Source organism: Elephantulus edwardii, unplaced genomic scaffold, assembly GCF_000299155.1.
Source record: "Elephantulus edwardii isolate Elephantulus edwardi_28Jun2011 unplaced genomic scaffold, EleEdw1.0 scaffold00036, whole genome shotgun sequence".
In the NCBI taxonomy this organism is placed as follows: domain Eukaryota; kingdom Metazoa; phylum Chordata; class Mammalia; order Macroscelidea; family Macroscelididae; genus Elephantulus; species Elephantulus edwardii.
Genome location: NW_006399786.1, coordinates 7925428 through 7952225, shown reverse-complemented (window position 1 = coordinate 7952225; position 26798 = coordinate 7925428). Strand labels below are relative to the sequence as shown.

The window sequence follows — 26798 nt, the reverse complement described above, 5'->3', positions numbered from 1 at the left end:
CACCTACTTCTGTAAGTTCTTCTGCTGAGGTATTTTTTCACAACATTTCCACACTTTCCACCTGGGTTTAAGAGTTGTGGACCCCGCCCTCCCCCTGCGGGTCGTACCCGTCTGTCTTTGCAGCTTTGCGACTCACACAGCACCCTTCCTCACATCCCCTGGCAGCCAGGCTAGCAGGCTCTTCCTTGTATTTCTCCTCAAAGCAGCTTGAAACAGCCCCACACTGAATTGGCATCACTCTTCGACACACTTTCAAGAGGGGGAAATAGATGAAAAATTTATGTGTGAATGAATCTGAGAAATTGTCTGCAGCAAGAGACATTAATTTACAGTTCAGTGGTGGAATTTGTGCCTTCCCTGTAGGAGACCTGGGTTGATTCCTGGCCTTGTGTTCAGCCAGCGCCCCTCTGTAAGTGGAGGCAGTGTGCTGCTTTGATATGAGATTTCCAGGGCAGCATCCAGAGTGAGACGTACTAGGAGGTTCTGCTTCTGAACATCAAGCAGTGGAAGCCCTTTGAATCCCAAATGATGATGGAGGTGGTGCCATCATGCACAGAATTACGATGTAACAAGACAGAAGATTGAGAAGTGCTGCTTAGCTGAGATGCCAGGTACTGCCTTCCAGGGGCCTTAGCGGCCACCTGTGGTCTAATCTCAGCCTTTACTTCACTGTGCACATCAGCTGGCTTGCTGTAGGCACTGGGCCATAACCTGCAGGTGAGAGCAGGGTGAGATGGTATCTCTATAACATTCAGTGCAGGTTCTTTCTCTCCCTTCTTTAACTTCATTAGATTAGAAATACTCAGTTGTGATCCATAAGGTTTTTATTAACTGGTTTTCAGAAGTGATAAGACTTCTCTTCATAATATGACTTAATCTGGAAGCTCTGCTGGAATCTACCTCTCTTTGGCATTTGAAATATAACATCAAAGCAATATCCAAGCCGCCACAGTGCGACAAACTGACAGACAGGTAATAGAAGAGTACGTTCATTGAAATGCATTTTTCTTAGGGCAGGCTTTCTATTTTCATTAAATAATGTTTTCTTTCATGATCTTGGGAGGAATAAATAGGTAGTATGTCTTTAATATTCAGATTTTAAAACTGAATAAATATGTATATTTTAACTTGCAAATTAGTTAATGCCTATTTTGCTTTAGAATACTTTTGCTTATGAACTGTACTGATTAACTAATGATGACATTCCAACAGAAAAGTGGAGCCTTAACTCTCAAATCAGACTCTCCCAGTACTTAAGTAATATTAAATTATGCTGTTTCAAATGATATTATAGACATTTATATATTCTGATGGGAAACACACACACATGGAGACACACATACTTTCTGAATGTTTCTTAGTCATAGCCATATTAAGGCCTAAATTTTAAAAACAAACACTATCATAAAATAAAAAAGGCAATTGAATTTATGTGGAGCCCATTACTTTGAGTTCTAAATGGACTCATTAAGTTCATGACCTTCCTAAAGTTTGGTGTTTGTGTGGGCATGCATGTTTCTGGGTAGAAGATATTTGTGAACTCAGTAATGTTGATCAACTCCCGAAGAACTTCTTTTTGCAAATTATGTTAGAGGCAGTTTTTCCTGTTTTCAGCACAGCCCCCAACTCACAAGTAAATTTTTTTCTGGAAGTTCGTTTAAACTCAAACCTGTGTCAAATGCGTTAATGGTTACCCGTGGCAAACAGTGTTTGGTGGAGCACCCCGATTAAAACATGCTTGGAAACAGGAGTGGCATCCACCCGTAATAGCTTGCCTCAGGAAACCCTATGAACCTGGAGAGAGGATGAAAGTCACACAAGTGTTGAGAACTTTCGTTCATAGGTTCACTATGAGTCGCCTGAGACTCCATGGCACTTAACAACAACAACTGCCTTCTAGTCAGCTTGACTCATAGTGATTCTCCATTGGGTTTCTGAGGCTGTAAATAATTACTGGAGAGGAATGCCCATCTTCCTTCCATGGAGCAGATAGTGGATTCAAACCTCTGATCTTTCAGTTAGTATCCCCACATGTTTTGCACTACGCCACCAACGTTCCATATGGCACCAGTGTGCCATAAAGTTCATGTAGGGTGTAAGTCAGTTTGGGGAGAAAGACATATAAACCGTTTTAAATTGAGATTGAACTCCTAATTTACCTGTGTTCAGCCTATTCATTTTCTCATCTTTATCATAATCCCTTCCTTCTTAACCCTCGAGCTCACGTTCAAAGAAGGGCGACATCCAATGAGAGTCCAATGGTGATTACCTTTATAAAACATAATCCATGGAAATGATTGTATGAAACACAGTGTGAATGAAGAATAGTGTGAAACACTAACTTTGGAAGCAAACATATAAAAAGAGGATAGAAATTGTCTTCTGAGGATTGTCTTAACTCTCTTGCAGCAAGACACTATCTCCAAGGAAGAGTTAGTGACTAGTTCCATTGTGATTCAGACACAGGGTTGAATAGCTGAGGGACTCCAGTGGTGTCATCCTCCTAACCTTCTCTGAGGATCTGAGTCCACGAGCTGCTCCACAGGAGAAAGATGGTCAGTCTTCCTTGTCAATTACAGCCTCTTCAAATTGGCTGGAGGGTCAGCTTGGAATTGGTTTTGACTTCGCAGAAATAAGTAAGAGTGAGTTCTGAGTTGGAACCCAAGTTTCTGGGACACCGAGCTCCCATTCTTTGACCTCCTCAGTGGATGCATTTTGTGAACCAGAAGGTGCATAGGGATCCCTCCTCTTGCTTCTCAGCAATTTACTCCATAAAGATGTAAGAAACTCACTGCCATCAAGTCAGAGCCGATTCATAGCTGATCCTCCAGTGTGTCATGTTTCTATGTCATCAGATTTCCCTGAAGGAGTCAGAAGTTTCAATAGTCAACGTTAGTTTTATGTGCTGTCGAATCAGAACCTAATCATAGCTGACCTTTCAGTGGGTTTTCACAGGCTTTAAGTCACACAAGAGCAGATTACCCATCTTTCACCCACAGAGAAATTAGTGAATTCAAACTGCTTGCTTTAGATTTGACAGCACAACTTCTTACCACTAGGCCATCAGAAGTGTCTATAATCAGAGTTGAGACTTTTTATTTTAGTAATCATTTGTGTCTTTGAAATGTTTATGTCAGGCTTTTCTTTCCGAGATGTTGTTGCTGTTATGTGCCATCGGGTCGCTTGCGCCTTATAGCGACTCTGTGAACAACAGCTTTAAACTCTGCTCTGTCCTGTGCCAGTCACACTGTCTCCAGTACACCATCCCGATTACCCCAGTCACTGAATCAATCCACCTCATAGAGGGCCTCCCACTCCTGTGCTGTCCCTCCACCCTCCCAAGCATGATGTCCCTCTCCAAGGACTGGTCCCTCCTTACAACATGTCCAAACTATGTTAGACGGAGCCTCAGAATCATTGCCTCCAGGGAGCCGCCCGGTTTAACCCTTTCCAGGATGAATCTGTTTGTTTCCCTAACAGTCCATGGTACCCTCAATACTCTTTTCCAGCACCACTGCTCAAAGGCATCAATTCTCCTTCTATCCTCCTTAGTCATTGTCTAACTCTCTGATGCATAACAAGTGATAGCAAAGACCATGGCCTATATCAGATGCACCTTAGTCTCCAGAGAGACACCATTTCTCTTCAGTACTTTGCAGAGGTCCCTAACAGCAGACTTTCCCATGGCAATACATCTTTTAATTTCCTGTCTACTGGTGCCAAGACTGTTGGCTATGGAGCAAGCCAAACTAAAGCTGTGAACAATCTCAGTTTCTTCACCATCCATCTTGATGCTGCCAATTGGTCCAGTGGTGAGAATCTTTGTCTTCTTGACATTGAGCCTCAATCCGTATTGTAGGCTGCAGTCCATGACACTCTGCAGCAGGTGCTTCAGGTCCTCCTCAGTTTCACTCCCCTCCTCAAATGAAGTTCTTGAGTTGAGGCCTGTGTTCCTTTGTAGCTAGACTCCATAGCTTCTGGGAGAATCTTATTGTTGTTGTTATGTGCTGTTGAGTCATCTGCGACTCATAGCAAGCCTAAATACACAGCCCTAAACTCTACCCTATCCTGTGCCAATCTCGCTATCTCCGACACACCTACCCCGATTACCCCAGTCACTGAATCAGTCCATATCATCAAGGGTCTTCCTCTCCTGCGCTGTACCTCCACCCTCCTAAGAATGACATCCCTAAGGACTGGTCCCTCTTTGCAACATGTCCAAATTATATCAGATGAAGCTTCAGAATCCTTGCCTCCAAGGAGCAGCCTGACTTCATCCTCTCCAGGACAAACCTGTTTGTTTTCTTAGCAGTCCATAGTATATTCAGTACTCTTCTCCAACACCACAGCTCAAAGGCATCAACTCTCCTTCTGTCATCTCTAGTCATTGTCCAGCTCTCTGATGCATAGCAAGTGATTGCAAAGGCCATGGCATGTATCAGGTGCACCCTAGTCTCCAGACTGACATCGTTGCACTTCAGTACTTTAGAGAGGTCTCTAACCGCAGACTTAACCATAACAATTCGTCTCTTGATTTCCTGGCTGCTGGTGCTAAGAGTATTGACTGTAGAGCCAAATAGACCAAAACTGTGAACAATCTTAATCTCTTCACCACCCACCATGATGCTGCCAATTGGCCCAGTGATGAGAATTTTTGTTTCCTTCACATTGAGCCTCAATCAATACTGAAGACTGCAGTCCCTGACCTTCCACAGCAATTGCTTCAGGTCTGTTGTGTAATAATATGTGTTGGCTGGTGAGTTAAAGGAAGATGTTAGGAGGAGGCAGGAAGGGAGAGGACATGTAGGGAGAGGAGGAGAAAGGAAGAGGATGGGTGCGCTGTGGAGACATCTGCGAAGGCAACACCTCATTACACCGCAGGGGTGAAGTCTTCATCAATGTTAACATTTCTCCATGGTCTGGGAGAGCTTTGTAGGTAAATTATAAGCGTATCTTAGCATTATACCCATTAAATGTGTACACACTTTGAAACATGGGTTTAGAAGGCCACATTACCCAGCTGAATACTGGGACATTTTAGTGTTCAGAGAAAGTAACAAGAAACTCACTGCCATCCATTTGGGACTGACTCATAGCTGACGCTGTAGTGGGCTTTTGTGTGTGTGTGGCTGTCGGGAGAGGGTGTCTTTTTTCTCCTGTGGAGCCCCTGCTGGGTGCAGACCAGCAGGGAGGCCCACTTTGGGGCTAGCAGCACAGCCACCTGGACTATGTCACCAGAGCTCATGAATGGCTGAATTTTTAGAGTTAAGTGTAATTCACACACTTCTGTTTTTATTCTAACTGTAGCTCTTTGCACATTAATTTTGCTTTGTCTTTTAAAGCTGCCCTTTGGAATTTTTTTTTATTCACCTCTTTTACTTTGCCATCTCTTCCTTTTGTTTTACCTATATACAAAATATGTATTGAAAACAAAAAAATTCTTACACATTCCCTGTTGGTATTTTTGTTGTTGTTTTTAGATCCGGTTGAGGCATGAGTGACTGACTCACCGTGACCCGATGAACAATAGCCCCGAACCCTGTCCTGGGGCATCCTTGTCATCTCTGACACACTTGAGTCCATTGCTGTAGTCTCTCTGTCTGTCCATCTCCTTGGGAGTCTTCCTCTCTTTTGCTGTCTCTCCACCTTTCCAAGCATGTTGCCTGTTTCCAAGGAATAGTCTCTCCTAACAATATGTCCAGAGTATTGGAGACAAAGCTTCACCTTCCTTACCTCCAAGGACCACTCTGGCTGCATGTTTTCCAAGATGTATCTGTTTTTTCTTTTGGAAGTCACACGCTGCTGGTGGGAATGGAATGTAAAATATCCCAACTAATTTTGGAAGAATAGCTTGGTAATTTCCTGAAAAGTTAAAACAAGGACCTATCACATGACCCAGCTCTTTCATTCTTAGGTGTCTATCTCTCCAGGAGAAGCAAAAGCATATGCCCACACCAAATTTGTCCATGAATGATCAGTGTAGCTTTTTTTTTTTGCAGTAACTCAAAATGGGATGCAGTTCTGCCCATCACCATGTGGCTGGATGAACTGTGGCATATCCACACGATGGAGCATGACTCACAGTAAAAATGAATGCAGTATCGACACACAGAGCAGCATGACTGCGTCTCACGGTAGTTAGGCAGAGTGGGCTTCATGGTGCTTTCGGTAGCTGATTCCTTTCTTCCAAAGGTACTCTGAGTGAATTCAAACCTCCAGCCTTTTGGTTAGCAGTCGAGCCTGTTAACTGTACCACCCTAGCTTTCCTGAGTGTAAGAAGTCCAGCTGGGAAAAAAAGTTACATATTGCATGTTTTCATTTATGTAAAGGTCTAGAAAATACCCCTGTGGTGCGGAGGAGAGTCTTGAACATACCATGGGTTGTCAAGAGAACAAATACGTCTGTCTTGGAGAGGGTGAAACCAAGTCTCTCCTTGGAGGCTAGGATTTTGAAACTTCGTCTCACATACTTTGGGCATGTGGCCAGGAGAAGACTGGTCTTTGGAAAAGGATATGATGCTTGGAAGGTTGGAGGGACAGTGCAGAAGCAGAAGACCCGGATGAGATGGATTGATACAATAAGTAGGTCAGTGGGGGTTGGTGTGTCTGAATTGATGACACTGGCTCAGGATAGGGCAGGTTTTAGAGCTGCTTGTACATAGGGTTGCTGTGGGTTGCAGGTGACTTGACAGCACATAATAAGAACAACAATTAGGACTAGAAGGATGAGATTACCTTACCCCTTTCATAGCAGTAGCCTTTGATTAGTATTTTTTTGAAAAGCTTTTTGCCTCAGCATCATTTGGCGAATAAAATCCCGTGTGGCAACCCCCGCTTATGTTGTAATGAAATTCTTGCATCATGAAATTGCTTTAACTGCCCTCATGTTTGTCTCTCGAGGATCCAGGTGTCAGTCCTGTAACCAGGACCATCAAGCACTTTCCTTAGTAAAGAACAAGGGAAGTTTTCCCCTTTTGGCTGGTGGCCCACTTTTTAGTCTGCATTTAAAATCTCAGGAGCAAGTGCTATGTGAGGGGTTTAGACAGCTCGCCTAAGACACCTTCGTAGGAATTCATCATTTTCACTGCCTGATTCTGGTAACTTTCGTCTGCATCTGAAGAGCAAACATTTCTTTCTCTCCACTTCCCATTAGAATCTCAAATGAGAACGACTCTTTGAGGTTACCGTTCTGTCTGTTTTTTTATTTATCAGCCCTCCCAGCCAATCCTGTCAGCCTCTTTTCCCTTAGTCTTTTGCATTCACTTACCTAAGCTGCTTAGACATTTTCTTTTATTCTTTACCCTTCATGTCTTAGCAAATTCAATAGATTCGATCCCCTAATAACATCCCAGACCCCTCTGCTTCTCTCCATCTTGTTTCTACAATCCTGACTCAAGTGTCTGTGTCCCCTGTGGACTACTGCAGTAACTTCTAATTGGTCCCTCACTTCCCCTCTTCCTGTCTCCCCATCATCACTGTCTGACTTCCACATTTCGCTAGCTTTTAGCACTTAGAACAACACGCACGCTCATTCCCAGCTGTGGCCAGCATATGCAGGCTCCTGTCTCCCTTAACTTCACCTCTTGATACTCTCCTACTCCAGCTGTTGTTTGCGCTCACAGTGGCCAGAGACACTTACTTTTTCCAAGAAGCTCTTACAGCTTAGTGCCTCGAAGCAGTTCCCTGAGTTTAATAGCATAAAGATAGAGCAGTCTACCTACTGAATATTTTCCATTATGGAGACAGTGTATTAAGTGTCTCGTTGTTGTTAGGTGCTGTCAAACTGTTTCTAACTTACTTTGAACCCAGATGACAGAACATAACTACCCTGTAGGGTTTCTAAGGCTGTGATTGTCATGGAACAGATCTTTAGGTCTGTCTGTGTCAGAATAGTTTGTAGATTTGAAACTCTGCTCTTTGGATAGCAGCTGGATGCTTAACTGTTGCACCCCCAGGACTCCTTAGGTACTCTGTAGGTCATAAGAGCTACATCACTTCACTTCACTCATTATCCTTGAGTTGGAACTAACCCACAGCTGACCCTCCAGCAGGTTTTCAGAGGCAGTAAATCACACAGGAGGAAACTGCCCATCTTTCTCCCATGGAGAAGCTGGAGGTTTTGAACCTGATAAGAAGCATCACAGCTTCTGAGAACTGGGCCACCAGAGCTCCCTAAGGTTTATTAAACCTTGAAAACATGTTAAGTGGAATTAGTCATTTATAAAAGGACAAATAGTTCACTTAAGTATCAACATAGAAAACAGTGATTGTTAGCAGTTACCAGAAATGAGAATGAGGAAGAAAGGGGGAGTATTTGTCTAGGGGATACTGAGTTTATGTTAATAGTGATTAATATAATGGTAAAAACTCCCAGAGTTTCCAAAGGCTATAAATCACGTGGGAAGAGACAGCCTGTCTTTCTCCCTTGTAGCAGCTGGTGGATTTGAATTGTATTTTTGATGGCAACACAAGTCCTTACCTCCTTTATATGCTTTATAGGATTGTTTGTTTTTTTAATAATTAAATCAGATGTAATACATTTGTGGATTTGATGTAATTTTTTTTTTATTTAGGTGGCGAAACTAGGGCACATATAATTAATTTGCTCGGTTCATATCATTAGTGCATAATGGACTTCCATCTTAAAGTATGTCTTTGGTTTCAAAGTTTCAAAAGTATTCAGCTGTCATGAATTATGTGGGAGTTTTGAGGGTAGAACTATACATACCAAAACATTAGCCAGTTTACTTGTTCCTGCCTGTAAAATTCAGTGATACTGATGACGTTCTTTATGTTGTGCAATCACAATCACTGTCCTTTTCTGAGTCACCTCATCACCATGAATATAAACTCAGTGTCCCCCAGACAGATACTCCCCCTTTCTTCCTTACCCTCATTTCTGGTAACCGCTAACAATCACTGTTTTCTGTGTTGATGCGTAAGTAAACCCAGACAGTATTTGTTCTTTTGCAACTGACTAATTCCACTCAACATGTTCTTGAGGTTTCATTTCACAGAACTTCATTTTTCTTTAAGGTCAGTGTTTGTGTGCATCACACTTTGTATTCATTCATTTGGTGGTGGATATTTTGGTTGATTCTCTCTTTTGAATATTGTAGAAAGTACTGCACAAACATTGGTTTTCAGGCTTTTGTTTGCAATTTTATCTTTTTTTCTTCTAGGTGTATAAATTAGATTGGGAGGGGTCATCCGATAGTTTTACTTTCACCTATTTTAAAGAACTAATTAATTGTTTTCTTTCGTTTTCTATTAATGGTTTGTAGAAATGTCAGTTTTCCATTCAGCAATCTGTATACATTATGATTTACGATCTCAGTTGGGTTTTTGCAGTGCAGTAGCATACCCACTCCCATCCACTCTGTCCCTGGGTTTCCCTTTTCCATTCACCTTTCTTTCCTAACACTTCTGTCTTCTGAACTTCGTCCTTGGACAAATGCAGCCCTTTTGATCCACGTTGTTATTGTCCTAAGGAGCGGTGCCTCACTGGCAATACTGTTATAGACTTGTCTTTGATGGAAAACTGAGTTCCGTTGCAGGTTTATAGTGACTCAGGTCTGTACTCTTAGACGGTCCATCAGTCCCTATCTTTCTGACCAGTATATTGTTGTTATGTACTTTCGAGTTGGAACTAACTCATAGCTGACCCTCCAATGTGTTTTCAGAGGCTGTAAATCACAGAGGAGGAGATGGCCCATCTTCTTCCTGTGGAGCAGAATTACAACTGTCTGCCTTTAGGTTGGCTACGCAACTCCTTACTGCTAACGAGGCCACCAGAGTTTCCATCTGACCACTCAGCCTGATCAATACTAATATTGAGCTTTGCTCTACTTTTGTCTCCTATCCAGGACCTTCAATGCAATCCCTTTTGAAGCAGTTGGTTGTGGTGGCTCAGTATCATCTGGTACTTTTAGTTTCAAGGTCTTAGATGCTGAGATTCACATGGCCCATTAGTTTTGGGAACCTCCAAATAGGGAGAGACCAGTCTTTGCACCATGCATGGCCTCTTAGAAGAGTTAAAGACTCCAAACACTATTCACCTAGGTAGAATATACAAGATTGTTGTTGTGCCAGTTAATTCCATGTCTTCAAAGGCTATGATCCTCAATCCCAGGCCAAGTGACTCATTCTCTCAAGGTGTTTGGTTATGACTAAGAGGTTTTGTAATGCTTCCCTTTAAATGCTCTGCTGGCTTATTTGTAGCATATGTGTCTTATTTATCTCATGCTACTATAACAGTAATGCTCCAAGTGGATAACTTTCATTAAACAGAAATATTTTCTCCTAGCTGTTGTTATTGTTAGATGCCATCAAGTCTAGTATGACTCATAGTGACTCTATGAACAAAACATATGAACCCTCTTCTCGCCTGGGCCATCCTCACTCTTGCTGACACACAAGAGCCCAGCGCAACAGTCACTGTGTCAGTCCACCTAGTTGAGGGTCTTGCTCTCCTTCGCCGACCCTCCGCCTTTCCCAACATCATGTCTCTCTTCAAGGTATAGCAACATGCCCAAAGTATGTGAGGCAAAGCCTCATCATTCCTGTCTCCAAAGAGCCTTTCCTTAGAGATGATAATTGTTGACTGGAATGCAAAAGTGGGAAACAGTGAAGAAGGAATAGTAGTTAGAAAATGTAGGTTTGGTGTAGAAGTGAGAATGGAAAAAAAATGATTGTATTTTACAATGATTTATTCATTGCAAATACCTTTTTCAAAAGACGCAACAACTTCACACATGAATCTCACCTGATGGTCTGCATAGGAATCAGATTGACTATATTTGTGGAAGACATTGTTGGAGAAGCTCAGTATCGGCACTCAAAATTAGTCCAGGGGTGGAGTGTGTGTCAGACTATTAATTACTCATATGCAGGTTCAAATTGAGGCTGAAGAACAATAAAGTTAAGTCCACAGGAAACGAGTTATGATCTTGAATCTATTCCATTGAACTTTCAAGATCATCTTAGGAATAAGTTTGAGACATTGAACACTAACAGTTGAAGACCAGATGAAATATGGGACATCAAGGATATCGTCCATGGAGAAAGCAAAAGATCTCCTTGCTTAGGAGACTGGAAATCTGAATTTAGTGTCCTGACTGACTCTGGGGCTCTTCTTGGGAGGAAGGTGCTTGTTTCCTTTCAGCATCTTTGGGCCCAGCATTCCCTGGAGATCTCCACATGCCTTGGCCCATCCCTGTGTCGAGGAGAATACCTCCCCAGGAACCTGGGCCCAGAGGGCACACTCCATTCCCGGCCCACTTGGTGGTACTAGATCCTTATTCACTGCTCACGTCTCTCTTCTGTTATCTAGTAAGATAAAATGGTGTTCTAGACCTACCTGAGAGAGATAGCCTTTAAATGAGATCAAGGCTGTGACATGATTTAAGAGTATAGCATCCCAAACTTCATCCTTTTACAGCTGATTGGTTTATCACATCAGACCCCATTATGTGCAGTCTTTGCATAACTAACACATTACTTCACTGCCAAACCACTGAGAATCAAAGAACCAGATGGTGCAGAGCTCAGCTAAGCTGACACATACTGGGGGGAGGAAACAATCGTTCAATCTATGATAATGTGTAAATACATATATGTGTAGAAGGGTCCCTGTCAAATCTGTGTATATATATTCATGGATATCACCCCATTCTTCTTCCCATACCTATCCACTTGTAGGTTATTGTTGTTGCAGGCTTGTGTATATAATAGTGTTCACCTCTGTTGACTTTTACTCTTGTACTCCTCCTTCCCGTGGCTTCTGTTGCCTTAATGATTTGCTAATGGGAGTGAGGTGATCTCACTTTGTGGTTTTGATTTGCATTTCCCTAATGGCTAATGACTTGAGCATCTTTTCATGTGCTTGTTGACTATTTGAATATATTCTGGTGAACTGTCTGTTCAAAGCCTTTGCCAATCTTTTTTATTGGATTGTCTTTTTATTGATAAGTTGCAGAAGTTTCTGTACAAAAGTATATAGGTATATGTGTATATACTATATATGTACATATATACATGTAGCATGTATCTACATATGTATATATAGGAAGATATCATATATTAAGTAAATGTCTGCATTTTAAAACACACACACACACACACACACACATATATATATATATATTTATATATATATATATATATATATATACACACAGATACTAGACCCTTATCCAGATAGATATTTCCCAAATACCGTGTTGCTAAAGTCCTTTGGATGAACCAAAGCACCAAAGCATTTCATTTTTATGAGGTCTCATTTGCCTGTTTATCTTTTGGTGCTTGTACATTTGTTATCATGTGTCATTAAATTTTAATACCATCATGACAGTTTCTAGAGGACAGTCCCAGAGCAAGGCTTTAGAGTAAATGCCTTTTGGAATTGAAAGTCAACATTAATATGATCTACTTTGTTAGGAAAAATCAGGTCTTCTCAGTACTTTGCGTCTTCTTGGTAGTAAGAGTCCTGTAATAGCAGAGCTGTGAGGTGCAGTGCCAAACAGATTGGGCTCCCAACTGTAAAGCTGGCAGTTGGAATCCACCAGCCATTCCTTGGGAGAAAGATCCCAGGCAGTTCTACTATATAGATTCACAGCCTTAGAAACCCAGGGAGGGGTCACTGTGACTTGGAATCGACACATTGGCAGTGGGTGTTTCGTCTGTTTGTTTTTGGATAGTGTAATAGTTGGGTATATACTGTGGCACAGGCAGGTGTATATTTAGTGATGTATCATTGCTTTTTGGTTTTGTATATTACCTTAATCATGTCATTTTGCTTCTCCTTCTCCTCAGACCAGTATTAAAGAAGGACAACTATTGAAGCAAACCAGTTCTTTCCAAAGGTGGAAAAAACGATACTTCAAACTTCGAGGCCGTACCCTTTATTATGCAAAGAACTCAAAGGTAACTAGAAGAAATATTATTTGCACATACTTGCAGTTGTGGATGGATTTAAGATTTTGGTCCTAGAATCTGTTTTTTCTTGGGGGCTGACTCTTCTATTACTACTCTTCTATCGGAGTGAGAATAAATGTGATCCTTCTTGCACCCTCCTCCTATCCCATGGGCTGCTTGCTGTTTGAGTCTGTCCTATGACTGGTCCTCGAGGGAAAGTGTGACAGCAAGGTTCTTGTGTAGTTTCCTTTCTTGCTTTTCAGTTAAACACTTCATTTAACTTTTATTGTTGTTATTGGATGCCATCAAGTGGGAACCGACTCATAGCTGCCCCTCCAGTGGGTTTTCAGAGGCAGTAAATGGCACTAGAGGAGATTGGCTCTCCGTCTCCTGCTTGGCAGCTGCGAGATTTGAACCTTGTGCTTTTGAGATTGCAGCACAGCTTCTTACCACTTGGCCATAAAAGCTCACTTATATTATTAGATATGTTGTTATTGTTGTTGTGTGCCACGGACGTGGAGCTGATTCATAGGTGACCTCCCAGCAGGCTTCGAGAAGATGTTAATCACATAGGAGGAGGTTGCCCATCTTTCTCCTTTGAAGCAGCTGGTGAATTTGAGTGGCCTGCCTTGGAGTTGACAGCGCAGCTACTTAACAGTAGGGCACCAGAGTGCCCTTTTTAGTAGCTAGAGTAAATCTCACATTTTGTTATAACTCATAAGATAAATAGTTTTCTCCTAGAGAAGTCAACTATGACTTCTGTTGCATTTTTTCACATACCTTCTCTTCCACTTTTCTATCTCTACCTCTTGTTAAAAGTACTGGGACCTGTTTCATCTCTTGTGCTGGTGTGTAAGTTCTTTTAAGCCAGGGAACAAGTCTTATCATCAAAGTGGGTGACATTGACTTGGATAATTCTGCAGGATCTGGTGGGTGGTGGAAGATATGAGGCGGGGGAGACTTGTCCCAGCCTTTCTGGTGCACTGTGTGCCAGTCAGCCCTGCCGGAAGAACCCTGGATGAGGGAGGGGTGATTTACTGACTATGAGTGAAATAGATACATTAATGGACTCCAATTTCTTGATCTCTACTTTTTAGATTTGAAACAAATTCCTTCTAGAGTTTTATCTCTGAAATTTTTGTTGTTGAGTCAGCTTTTAAGTTATATTTCCAGAGAAAAATGCCTTTTATTCGAACAAGTAATTATAGGTGAGAAAAATTAAGTTCAAAATGGCTTGCCCTGTTATTCTGAGCCCAGATTGGTTCTTCTCATGTCTCAGTTAGCAAACTTCCCCTGAGCAATGGTGTTGCCTCTGCCTCCGCCTCCCGGGCTGAGTTGTTACAGGTTTTGATGATTTATTAGGTGTGTACATCAGATACTGGAATGACTCCTCATATTATGGGTCCAAACAGTCCCTCTAGTGCAGTGGTAAAATGCTTGGTTACTAACCAGAAGATCAGCAGTTTGAACCCACACTTACTCTGTGGGAGAAAGATGTGGCAGCCTGCCACTGTGAAGATTGTTATTGTTGTTGTTGGGTACCATTGAGTTGAAACTGTCCCATACTGACCCTTGACAGATTTTGAGGCAGTTAATCACAGGAGGCGATTGCCCATCCTCCTCCTGTTGAAGAGTTGGTGGACTAGAACTGTGTGCCTTTGGGGTTGCATTACAGTTTCTTACCACTAGGCCACCAGAGCTCCCTTGTAAATCCACTGGAGCATTCTCTGTCCTGTAGGGTCACTGTGCATCAGAATTGACTGGATGGTTATAAGCTGTTATTTGTCCAGAGAGCAAAGAACACTCGCACTGACAGAGTGCTAGTGGAGTCTTAGATTTCCTTTCTATTTGGGGCTAACAGTTAACTGTATGCCTGCTGCTTCTTTGAAGAACTTTGAAAATGCCACTAAATTTACTTTTTCTTCCTTTTTCTATCCATGACTTCTGAAACACATTCATAGTCATGACCTAGTAGTAAAAAGGGGAAAAAATTGTTAAAGAACATTTACTTGTGTTTTTGTCTAATCTGTTTATGTTTTTTCTCATTAACAGTCTCTGATATTTGATGAAGTTGACCTCTCAGATGCCAGTGTCGCTGAAGCCAGCACAAAAAATGCAAACAACAGCTTCACGGTATGGTTACACTCTGATAAAGCCCCCCTCAAATATCGTGGAATGACCCTCACAGAGAATGGACAGAATGGCTTCTCTAGTGGTCGTGCATATCAGATCCTTGCCAATTCAATTAACTCTAATTAATACCTTGTGTTTTCTGATACCCAGTAGTATTCATGATAGTTTAGTGCAGTCAGCTTGGGCTAGTTTTATTTTTTTAATAAATAAATAAAGATGTATATATTCCTTTTTAATTTGTGGTTTAAAATTTTCTGTTCTCTTAAATGTAACATTTCAGTTTATCCATTGTTCTTGACTATTCCAAAGGTTCATGATTCACTTTCAGTCTTAAAAGTTGTAGTTGTTATGTGCTGTAGAGTCAGAACTGACTCATAGCTGATCTTCCAGCAGGTTTCAGAGGCTGTGAGTTACACAGGAGGAGATTGCCCACCTTTTTCCCTCAGAGTAGCTGGTGGGTTCAAACCACCTGCCTTTAGGTTGACAGTGCAACTCCTTACCTCTCAGCCACCAGACCTCTCTTAAAAGTAGTGTTTTTCTTTTCTTATTCTTAATGTGAGTTGCTAAAGTTCAGGCCTTCCTATATTTCTACTTAGAGATATGTAAGAAGTACCCTTTGTTTGAGTATTCCATTCCACTCACCAATCTTACTGCTCACAAGACCTCCCTTGTACTACTCCCTTTGCCTTCTGAGTTATATGTCTGCTTCAGATGTCATGAAAACACATGCCTCAGAAATCTGGTGCCACTCATAAATATTTGTCCTTTTACATTCACCAGTTCGGTATTGCTTGGTCTCTGCCTCTGCTCTTCCTGAGCCCTCCAACTTAAATGACTTCTCCCCATTTATAGCTGTTGAAATCCTGCTCATTCTTTAAAGCTTATCTCAGATAATCCCATTCTGCTTTTACTTTTTCCATTAAAATACATGAACTGTGTACCCACCATATGCCAGGCATTTGTGCCAAGCACAAGAGATACAGAGATGCAAATATGTATCACTTCCCTCAAGATCCTTCTTATATAGTTCAGCAAGGTTCATCTGGCAGCCTGTTATGACTATATCTCCTTAGAGACCCCAATGAACAATTGCCAGTGCTGTATTGTCACTCCTGTCTCTAATCCTGTTTCCTCTAGAAGCCTCCATGACTGTAGTGTATTAGTTTCACCTCTAGATATGTCTTGGAAGAGAAAACAGACAAATTATAGCAATTGAGTTTAATACTAGTGGGGCCAGGGAGGGAAGGAGGAAGCAAATGAGTTCAGGCTTAACCTTACTAACGTATAGGCATGTAGGAAAATTCATGCTGCAAATAGGCCCCTCCCAGGCCTATTTATTTAGTCCAACAAGATGAAAGCCAGTAGAATCTTGGAAACACATTAAAATTTAAGGTTTTCCCAGTGAAGACAGAGAATTTGAAATATGCCATACTTTTGCCCATGTAAATAACACACACGCATATGTGACAGGTAGAAATGGCTAAAATATGTAAACAAATTTTTTTCATAGAGCACCCATGCATATACCACACATATCTTGCATTCTTGTGTCATTTTAAGAGTAAATTTTGGGTTACTTCACCTAATAAAATAGTGTGAAAATGTTCCTTTTAATAATACATGTGCAGGCCATGGGGTATATTATTGTAAGGTCCCGTCAGGTCACCTACCCCGTGAGCAACATATTTGAACCTTGCCCTGTCCTACCCTGTCTTCAGTGATTTCTGAGACACTTGAGCCCATCATTACGGTCACCATGTCAATCCATCTTGTGAATTGAATTTGGTAGGACCTCAGTAATCAGAACATCAAACTCCGTGTTTGCTCTGTAGCAGGGCAGGACCGGAATCCTGCCGGGAGAGGGGCTGCAGTAAAAACCCCAGGGTTGGCTGTCGAGTGTCAGCTGCTAGCACTGACACCTCCATGGTAACAGGTACCAACAGAAGAAGTTTAACAGAAGAATCATCTCACAGGGGGAAAACAATTGAAAATGAAGTGAGCAACATGTAAAAACATTGTCAGAACATACTTTTGAAAATAATGTGGAGGAGGTTTTTCTGTGTGGAAAAAAATGCATGGTGCACGCATCATTTGTGTAAAAATGTGGTATAGATGGAGAAGTAGGTGGCAATGATTAAAAAACCCCCAAACAGTAGGAGAGACTTTCAAGAAGGAAGTTGTTAAATGTCAAATGCTACCAAGGTCAAATCAAAGAAGAATTGAAAAGCATGTGTTGAGTTTGCTAACATAGAGGTGATTTAATCATACCTATGCGAGCCTTTCCATGGGAGGGGTTGGTGGGGTGTATTATACTGTGTTGTGAATGCAAAGTGAGAAGCTGGGCAGGTAATTTTTTGACTGCTAAAAAAAGTCAGGCTAGAAGAAGGTTTTAGTTTTGTCGTGTTTTTAAAACAGATTTTGAGCATGCTTGTGTAAAGAGAGGAAAGAAATATTAGACTGTAAAAGTGAAGACTGAGGAAGAAGAGGGAGTAATTGAGAAAGATTCTTGAGTAAACCGAAGGGAATCAGAACACAAGTTAGAAATTTTAATGTTTAACAGGAGATAGACTGCAGAGAGGAGTGTGGATATGAAGTGTATATATTTCAAATTCACATGCAGACAAGGTTTACCTGTGATGAGTGAGAATTTAGGAGGGTTTGGAGTAGTTTCTATACGGTATGAGAATTAAAAATGAATGGAGAACTATAGACGAATCACTATGGGTTAATAATATCTACCAAAGCCTGGAGATCACATTTAATGATGTTCTTAATTCCTATATGAACAAAGTTTCTTTAAGATAGGAATAAAGAAGAAACAGGTAAGTTGATCAAGGATTAATGGATTATAGGATATCAACTTAAGTCAACTCATTGCTTTTGCATCAGAACTGACTCATAGCAGACCTTTCAGTGGGTTTTTAGGAGGCTTTGAATCGCACACAGTAGGAGTTTGCCTTTCTTTCTCCCGAGGAGCTGCTGGTGGATTTGAACCACAGAAGAGGCTGCCCATTTGGGTTTGCAGCACTACCTCTTACAGACTAACTGTGCCACTAGAGCTTCTTTATGAGGCATATTGCACAGGTAGATCATGTAATATTTTTGTTGTTTAGTCCAAAAATTCATCTATCTTCTCCCTTTGCACTCTCAAATGTTAAGAATGACCAAGACTAGAGACAGATATATCAATGGCTACTGAGCCCAACATGGAGGAAATAGAGTTGTTGTGCTAAATTTTTTGTAGGCCTAGTGATAAAGAGCTGGACTACAATCCTGAAGTCACATGGTTCAAATCCACCAGCTGCTCCATGGGAGAAAGATGGGCAGTCTCCTCCTGCGTGATTAAAACGGCCTCTGAAAACCCGCTGGAAGTTCAGCTAAGGGTCAGTTCAAAACAACACAAGAACCGGGTGGCGTCCAGGCTCCGGCTTCACCAACACCATGCGTGTAGTGCCTGTGCCATGATGGACCCTGGAGGATATCCTCCAGCCCCTGTCCCATCCTCTCCCCACAATCCATCCATTAGGCCAGCAACGCTTGTAGTGCTTACTTGGGATAGTGTGGCACTGGTGGGCTGGGACAACAGGGAAGAAAGACAAAGTTCTGTGGCACATGACTATTTGTTAAGACCCTAGTTTGGTGAGGTAACTCAGGCTGACTGCCTTCATCTTTCTCCACTCGGGCAAGGGAAGAATGAGGGGTGTAGGACTGGAGGCCCTGTGCTTATTTAATGCAAAAGGCCAGTGATTCCCTCTCCTTTGTGTTCAGTTCCTGTAGAAAATTCAGTCCTGGCCTGGGGTCAGGAAGTAGCAAGAGCCAGGGCCGAAGCCACGGGGCAGTGGTTAAAGTGTACACAGAGTGGCCTTGGCCCTTAATCGCTTCTGCAGCCCTTCAGCCTCCCCTCTTCTCACCTTGTTCGTGTACTGGGCGCTTCTCTTTCCTGCACTCCATTCAGCTGTCTCTACAGACAAACACTCCTCCCTCCACCTTCCATTTTCCCACTACAGCCACCTCCAGGCCTGTTGCTATAGAGCCTACCTGTATGTCAATAAACAACAGCTGAAAAACAAAACAAAAACAAAAAACAACACAAGGATAAAATGTTGTTTGTTCATCCAGGTGAAGATGGATAGAAAGAACCACCCCCAATTTTACCCATCAGCTTAGCCATTTGCCTTCCCCAGGGGAGTACCTCTGGAGATTCATGAAAAGGATACAGTTTTTCCCTAACAGGAAAATTTTATTCAGAGTTTAATCTGAAAGGGAGTTCCAACAACAGTTAGGATTTCCACAGCGGCACAGTTTTAGGTGAAGTCAGGGTGTTGGGATAAGGTAAAACTAAAAAACTCATTATTATCAAATTGAAACTGACTCAGAGCTGAACCTCCCTTGGGTTTCCAAGTCTGCAGATTACATGATAGGAAATTGCCAATCTTTGTCTCAAGGAACCGTCTGTGGAATTGAGCCGGCAGACTACACACCAGAGGTCCCTTAGATAAATGTAGTGGGAGATGAACAGTTAGACTTTTGGAGAAGCTATTCAAATCCTCTGTACAAATCTTTCTTAGCCCTACAACTGCATGTGACTGACTCTCCCGTTGTATTTTTCCTGTAGAATTTAACACATTCTGCCTATGTCTTATTAAAGTACTTATTTTCTTTACAGCCTCCTTGAGGATAAGGACTATCTTATTTAATTTAAAATGCCTGATTGATAAGTATTTGTATTTGTTGGTTTAATTAGTAAAATAAAGCTTTAAGTATGAGAAGAATTTTAATGGAATATGTTACAGAAATTTTTTCACCCAGCCCAACATTATTTTTGAGGTTTGTTGAAGAGCGATTAGACTAAAAAGGTAGGCAGAAATAGAAATAGTATAACCAGAATGGAAAGAATGAGAATTCGGGCACTTTGTAGAAATTGTAGCCAATTTCACTGAACAATGTGTATAGAAATCACTAAATGGGAACCTAATTTTCCATGTAAGCTTAACCAAAAATAAGATAAGGTAATAATAATAATAAATAATAATAATAATAATGAAAATTTAGGTAGACATTTATACAAATAAATTGAATATAACTTTCCAGAGCACAAAGTAAAGGAAAAGACATATTTTCCTCCAGTCAGTCATAATGATATCTCTGTATCTTTACATATTTAAGTGCCCATCTTCCTAAATGATAGTAATTGCTACTGACTATTATTTTGGTTAGTTTATGCTAAAGGCTAATGGAATCTTTGATGGTAGGGTAGCCAGTGAGTCCAGGAATGATGACATTCTGCTTTGCTATAGTCATTTCTCCTTCTAGTTGCCACTGATGGAGACAGTAGTAAATGGAAACTGTCTATAGTAGATGCTGTCATACTTATTAGGTCCAGAGCCCAGTGGGTGCTACCTCCTCTAAAACTACAGCCAGATTGTGACTGAATTTAAGTGTCGCTGCCTGAGACCTAAAAACCACAGAAGTGAGTGCACTGACATGCAGGACAGGGAAGAGAGGAGACTGGAGAATAGGCCTCCTGGTGAGTCTGAAAAGGCCTTAGGCAGGTAGACAAGTCCACGTGGCTGGCTGTAGTCTGAATGAGAAAAGTGGGAATAGAGGGGAGCAGAGTGAGGCCACCTTCTCACTTTGACACTTGGGGCTCTCAGTGAGGTCCCTGGCTAGCACAAGAGGTTAAGCATCCAGCTACCAACTGAAAGGTTGGTGGTTCCAGACCCAGCCAGTAGTGTCTGGGGAAAAATCCCTGCAATTTGCTTCTGAAAGGCCATAACCTTGAAAACCCTATAGAGCTCAGTTCTGCTCTGAAATATATGTGGCCCACAAACCTTGGAGAAGGACATCATATGGTGGGGGGGGGGGGAGCACAGGAGAGGAAGATCTACAACCAGATGGATTGACACAGTGGCTGCAGCAGTGGGCTCGAGTGTGTCCGAGGTTGTGAGGGTGGCACAGGATAGGACAGGGTTCAGATCTGTCATTCACAAGGTTACTGAGTCGTACTTGACGGCACCTAACAACATCAGCAGCAGCAGCATGAGTTGGAAAGAACCTGATGGTAACTGGGTTTTGAGGAGAGGATATATGAGGGGAGCCTCCCAGTTAGTTCTTTCACTTTGCCATATAATGGAAGCTTAACATCTTTGTTTACAAATGTATTAGTTTATGAAGTGTACCATACATGTATTTATTTCTAAAACAAGCAATATATTGCTAGATTAGAGTTATCGCTACATGATTATCTTAATCATAGTTTTCTCTGTGATCTTTTAATGGCTTTTCCCCCTCATCCTTTTGGTTTGGATTTTATTGAGATGTATATAGAGCTGGCCATTATTTGAACTATGCAGTGCAGTGAAGAATGCAGACGCAGAAGTGGCAAGGCCTCTGACGTAACAGTGACTTTCTTTTGGAATCTACGCTGCTGACTGAAAGAGATTTTTGGAGTGCATTTCTTTTGTTTTGCCCTCCCTGTGATTTTACTGGTAGCAAATTTATTCAAGGACATAATTTAAGAATAAAATACTTTTGTCAGTGTTCTGCAGAAATTAGTAGCTCTTCTATTTTCTTCCTTACTATTTTTCTCATTCCCAGAGAAGCTGCAGGAGCCCAGGTGGCACGTGAGTTAAGTGTTGGGCTGCTAGCTGAGAGGTTGACAGTTCAAACCCATCAACTGCTGCAAGACAAAGATGCGGCAATGTGCTCCTGTAAAGGCTTCGAGCCTGGGGAGTTCAGGGGAGCAGTCTTAACCTGCTCTGTTGTGCTTCATCCTGTATGTTACTATGAGTCACATCAGCTCCCCTCCACAACAGTGGATTTGGAGTTTGTTTTAGAGAAATGACATTTCATTTTTTTCAATTGTTCCTTTTCCTCTTTTTACCTTGTATCTCATTGTTGCTTCTCATTTTGCACTGTTTTGAATTTAGGAGCAATCCATGTACTTTCTACTATAGAGAGGCAGATTTAACTTACTTCAGTCTCATTGCCTAGTGCAAAAGGAGGTTGTGCTACTGCCTGAAAGGCATGCAGTTCAAATCTGCCAGCCACTCTGCTGGAGAATGATGAGCAGTCTCTTCCCAAGCAATTCACAGCCTCTGAAAACCTGCTGGAGGGTCAGCTATGCATCAGTTCTGACTTGATGGCACATAACAACAAAATAGCACATGCACACAAACTTGCCATCCTTCACTGTTGTTTTAACATGGTAGTGACATTTTCAGCAGATCAGTATTCACTGTGTCTGTAGTGACATTGTAGTACTGGTGACCACAAATGGTAGAGGCTTCAATAGACTACCCCACAGCTGCCGCTACCAAACAGATCACCTAAAACTTAGCAGCGTTTACCTGCCATCCCAGTTCTGCACACTGGTCTTCTCGAAATTTGCTGGCTTTGGGGGTCAGAGGTTCATGTGTGTGTGTTCTAGAGAGCAGCACAGACTCTGCATTTTCTTTTATGACTTAACATTGATGGTCATTTGGCATCACATGCACTTTATGCTGTTGATTATGAGCAGTCATGAAGGTCACCTGAGGGGTGAGGGATTTGAGGACAATCATAAAATCTATTGTGGTTACCCCTTCCTTGCACAGTTTCCCCACCCTGAGCCCTGGAGTTAATAATTATCTTGAGTTTGTTGTGTTTTCTTTTGTTGTTGTTGGGATTTCCTCCCCGCCCTCCCAATTTACCTCAGTCCCCTCAGGCATTACATTAGCTATCTAAGTGGCTGAAAACAGCACCCATTCATTATTTTACCATTTCTGTAGATCAGAAGTCCAGGCAGAGTGGAACTGGCTTCTCAGTTCACAGTCTCACCATGCTGAAATAAACAGGTACAGTTTTTTAAAAGAAATCCCAAACCCTGACATTGTGTCATGGTTTAATATATTATAGAGCTGCATTAAATCAGTCTAATTTTGACAGTATTTGAGGTTAGGGAATTTACAAGCTCCTTCTGAATAGGCAAAACCTCCATCAACAAAAGTTCACTAACATTAAAAGAATTTTCCATGCTGTTAGACATCAGCGATGTGATCAAGGGTTGGAAAAAGACAGCCCCTGACAGCTGTCAGTTTTCAAAGCCTTAAAAATAATGATTATCACGGATTTATGTGGTTTAAGTTCTGTCATGACATTTTTAACACTGACTTTGGAATCGATAATTTGTAATCTTTTCAGTTGTTTTTTGGCAAAATCCTCCTTCCCCTCCATTTTTCAGGTTTTTAAAAAATATTGTTGCAGTCATTTAAGAGTACCCCCATTTTATTTTGCTGAGAATATAGAAAGAAAAAAAAATTGGTTGGTTTTTTTTTTTTAATGATTTGAAGACTCCTCACAGTCATATGACTTATTGTTAGTTAAGCTTTCAGCAGTTTCTACAGGGACAAAAAATGACACTGATGACATTTACAGGGAACTCTGGTGGCCTCGTGGATAGAGTTGCAGAAGCGAACGGTTCCAGTTCACTAGCTGTACCTGCTCCATGAGAGAAGGATGGACAGGCTCCTCCTGTGCTCATTTTCAGCCTCTGAATACCCATTGGACGGTCAGCTGGAAGTCGGTTCTGACGCCACGGCATTGAATTGGTTGGTTTGGAGGACCTTGCAGAATAATAGCAACTCTTTTGTAATAAAAGTTGTGCAATTATCCTTGCTCTCCTATTCTGAGAGTTTAATTTTCAACTTTTAGCATTTTTATCTTTAACACAACCCAATACTGTTTGTGAATATGGTCTTAACACATTAGGTAAGAGAGACTGTTCCACACTGTGGAATGGATGATCCGTGGTGGTGGTGGTGGTGGTGGTTAGGTGCCCTCGAGTTGAGTACAACTCTTAGAGATCCTAATGAACAAAAGATCTGAAACTTCTTCTGTCCTGCACCATCCTCCCACTTTCTGACACACTAGAGCCCATTGCAGCAGTCATTGTGTCAGTCCACTTGGTTTAGGATCTTCCTCTCCTTCACTGACTCTCCAACCATCCCAGGATCATGTCCCTCTCAAGAGAATAGTTCCTCCTAGCAACATGCCTAAAGTATGTGAGGCGAAGATTCATTATTCTTGCCTACAAAGAGCTCTCCAACTGTACTTGTACAAATTAGTTACTCCTTGTTTCCCCACCTGTCAGTGGGGTAATTACCTCATAGGACTGGGAAGATCAGATGAAGAGTTTATTAGCTTTTTTAATTTTCTGAGTGATCTAACCCTTTTACAAGTGAGTGACCTTGTGTTGCTGATTTTTTAAAAGTTTGGGAATTTTGAAGGAAAATATAGATGAACTTGATCTTGTGCAAGCATCCTATCCTGCCTGTTATTCAAAGTCATATTGAAGATTTATTTCCATTCTCTTGCACTAATAAATGTAATTTCAGAAAGCAACTCCTCTGTAATAAATGATAATAGTTTCTTGAATTACAGAAGCTCTTTTTAATGTCTTGAGTAGCCATCCCTGTCACATATTATTTTGTTAAGTCTTCACAGTGTGCTGTTCAAATGATGATTTTCTTTAAATTTTAATGACAATTAGGCAAACCTTAGCCAGAGGAATGTGTCATCATTTTAAAAGAAACTATTGTATTGGCATTGCTAAAATTTCCTCATGGAAATTTGTAAAGAAAATAGCCTGGGGTTTTTTTTTGTTGTTTGTTTTTGTTTTTTGGTTTTTTTTTAAACGAAAAGTAATATTGATGCATTGATCTGTTCAACGATCATTAACATTTTGAGTGAGTAGTTTGCAGGTGTGTCTGAAGTCCCAGGGCGGCAAATCCACCATGATTTAGTCAGCTGTAGGGAGCCAGGCGCCATGTGATAGCATTTATTTTTAGACTTAAATGAGTTCTGGAACAAAGGGTCAGTTTAGTTCATGGGTGACTGACTTGCCACAGCAGATATGAGTGAGGGTTGATTTGTATTAAATTATGAGCCCTTGTATGAGGCTCTCAAAATTATACATTAAAACAAACCAGTAAACGGAAAGCACATAGTCTTTAAAGCACAAAAAAAGGAGGGAAAAAGCAAGAATTAATCTTTGAGTTAGAGTTTTGACAGGACTTTTGAAGTATTAGTTTTTTGAATAGTGTGCATGGCTTGCACAGTAATTATACAACTGAAATGAGCAGACTGTTTTGATAAAAGGGAAAAAAGTTCTAAGAATTTGGCTCTTTAAAAAAATAAAAGTTTAGTTTCTATTTATGCTCTGTTTCGCCTTAGCTTCCTCTCAATTATTATAGTTCAATTCATCCCTCTTAAAAGAGTTATCACATCCTTTGAACTAAAAAAAGTGTCAGTTCCTTTTATCTGAGAAAATATCAATCTTCTGGGTTTATAAAAGAAGCAAGCAGAAGTTACAGATCATTTTTAAATTCACTCTATGCACAACTGTTTAGAAGATCTCGAATACAATAAATAAACAATGACTTAAATAAGATGCAAATTTAACTTAGTACTGTCTTGGCAAGGGTGCAGTTGGAGTGCTCTTTGGCGGTAAGGATGAGAAGGCTTCTCCTCATATACTTTGGACATGTTGCTAGAAGGAGCTATTCCTTGGAGAGGGACATGATGCTGGGTAGGGTGAAGGGTCAGCAAAGGAGAGGAAGACCCTCAACCATTTAGATTGACACGGTCACTGTTAATGGGCTTCAGTGTGTCAGGAAGTGTGAAGATGGTACATTATAGGGCAGGATTCAGATCCACTGTTGATAGGGTTGCTAGGAGTTGTACTCGACCTGATGGCACCTAACAACAACAATGTTGTGATTATTTTGTGTTGATTTTACATGTCTTCTGTGTGGTGATACATTTAATGCTTTTTTTTAATCTTCTTTTTAAAAATTAATTTTAATGAACGTTTAAAGAGCCGTAGGGTTTCTGGTCATTCATTGACATTTAATGCTTTGTACTAAGCAAATAAAGTCAGAGTTTTTCACAGAAGAGAAATCTGAAACATGTAAGAACTAGAATTGTAACCCACCTGATCAGCTAGTTCCCGACTATACTCTTGACCCCTCTGCCACCTGCCTCTAAATGTGGAGTTTGAAGTATAATTCAGGTATTGTTCCTCAAACTGATTAGTAGGTGTTCAGTGGTCAGTCATGGCATCTTAGATTGCATCAGAAATGTATAGCAAGCACTTGGTAGGCAGAACACAAAGCTAGCCTGTTACATTCTCTTTTGAGATGTTTGTGGATGTTCGGTGCCACCAGAGAAACTACAGTTCATAGTGACCTTACATACAGCAGACCTGAGTCTTGCCTTGCCCGGCACCATCGTCAGCCCCTGAAACGCTCAAGCCCTTTGCTGTAGTCACTGTGTCAGTCCATCTGCTTGAGCGTCACTCCCCCTTTTCCAGCATCATGTCTTTTTTTCCCAAGGACTGGCTCCTTGGAAACAGTGCTGTGAGAAAGTGAAGTTTTGCCCTCCTTGCCTCTCAGGAGCACCCTGGTGGTGTACATGTTAAAAATACATATTGACTGACCTAAGGTGTCACAGAGGAAACAAACAAAAACCCAACTCATTGCTGTCAAGTCACTTCTAACTCCTAACAACCCCACAGGCCAAGGCAGAACTCCCCCCCGGGGTTTCCCAGGCTGTGAATCTTCACAGAAGCACACTGCTGCGCCTTTCTCCCACGGAGTGCCTGAGAGGCTCACACCAACAACCTGTAAGCCGGTTTAATCACTGGGCCGCTCAGCTTATTACAGAGCAAAGGGACCACTATCGTAAACTCAGGAACCCTGACATTTTGGATGG

At 41.4% G+C, this 26798-nt stretch overlaps 1 protein-coding gene across 1 annotated transcript in view; it reads left to right on the top strand.

Moving 5' to 3' along the window:
* The window catches only part of DGKH (diacylglycerol kinase, eta), a 243155-nt gene that overhangs the window by 93629 nt on the left and 122728 nt on the right, over window positions 1-26798 (top strand). Inside the window, exons 2-3 of the mRNA XM_006884615.1 lie at window positions 12813-12923; window positions 14967-15047. Of these exons, the coding sequence (XP_006884677.1) occupies window positions 12813-12923; window positions 14967-15047 (192 nt within the window). The remainder of the gene's footprint in view (window positions 1-12812; window positions 12924-14966; window positions 15048-26798) is intronic.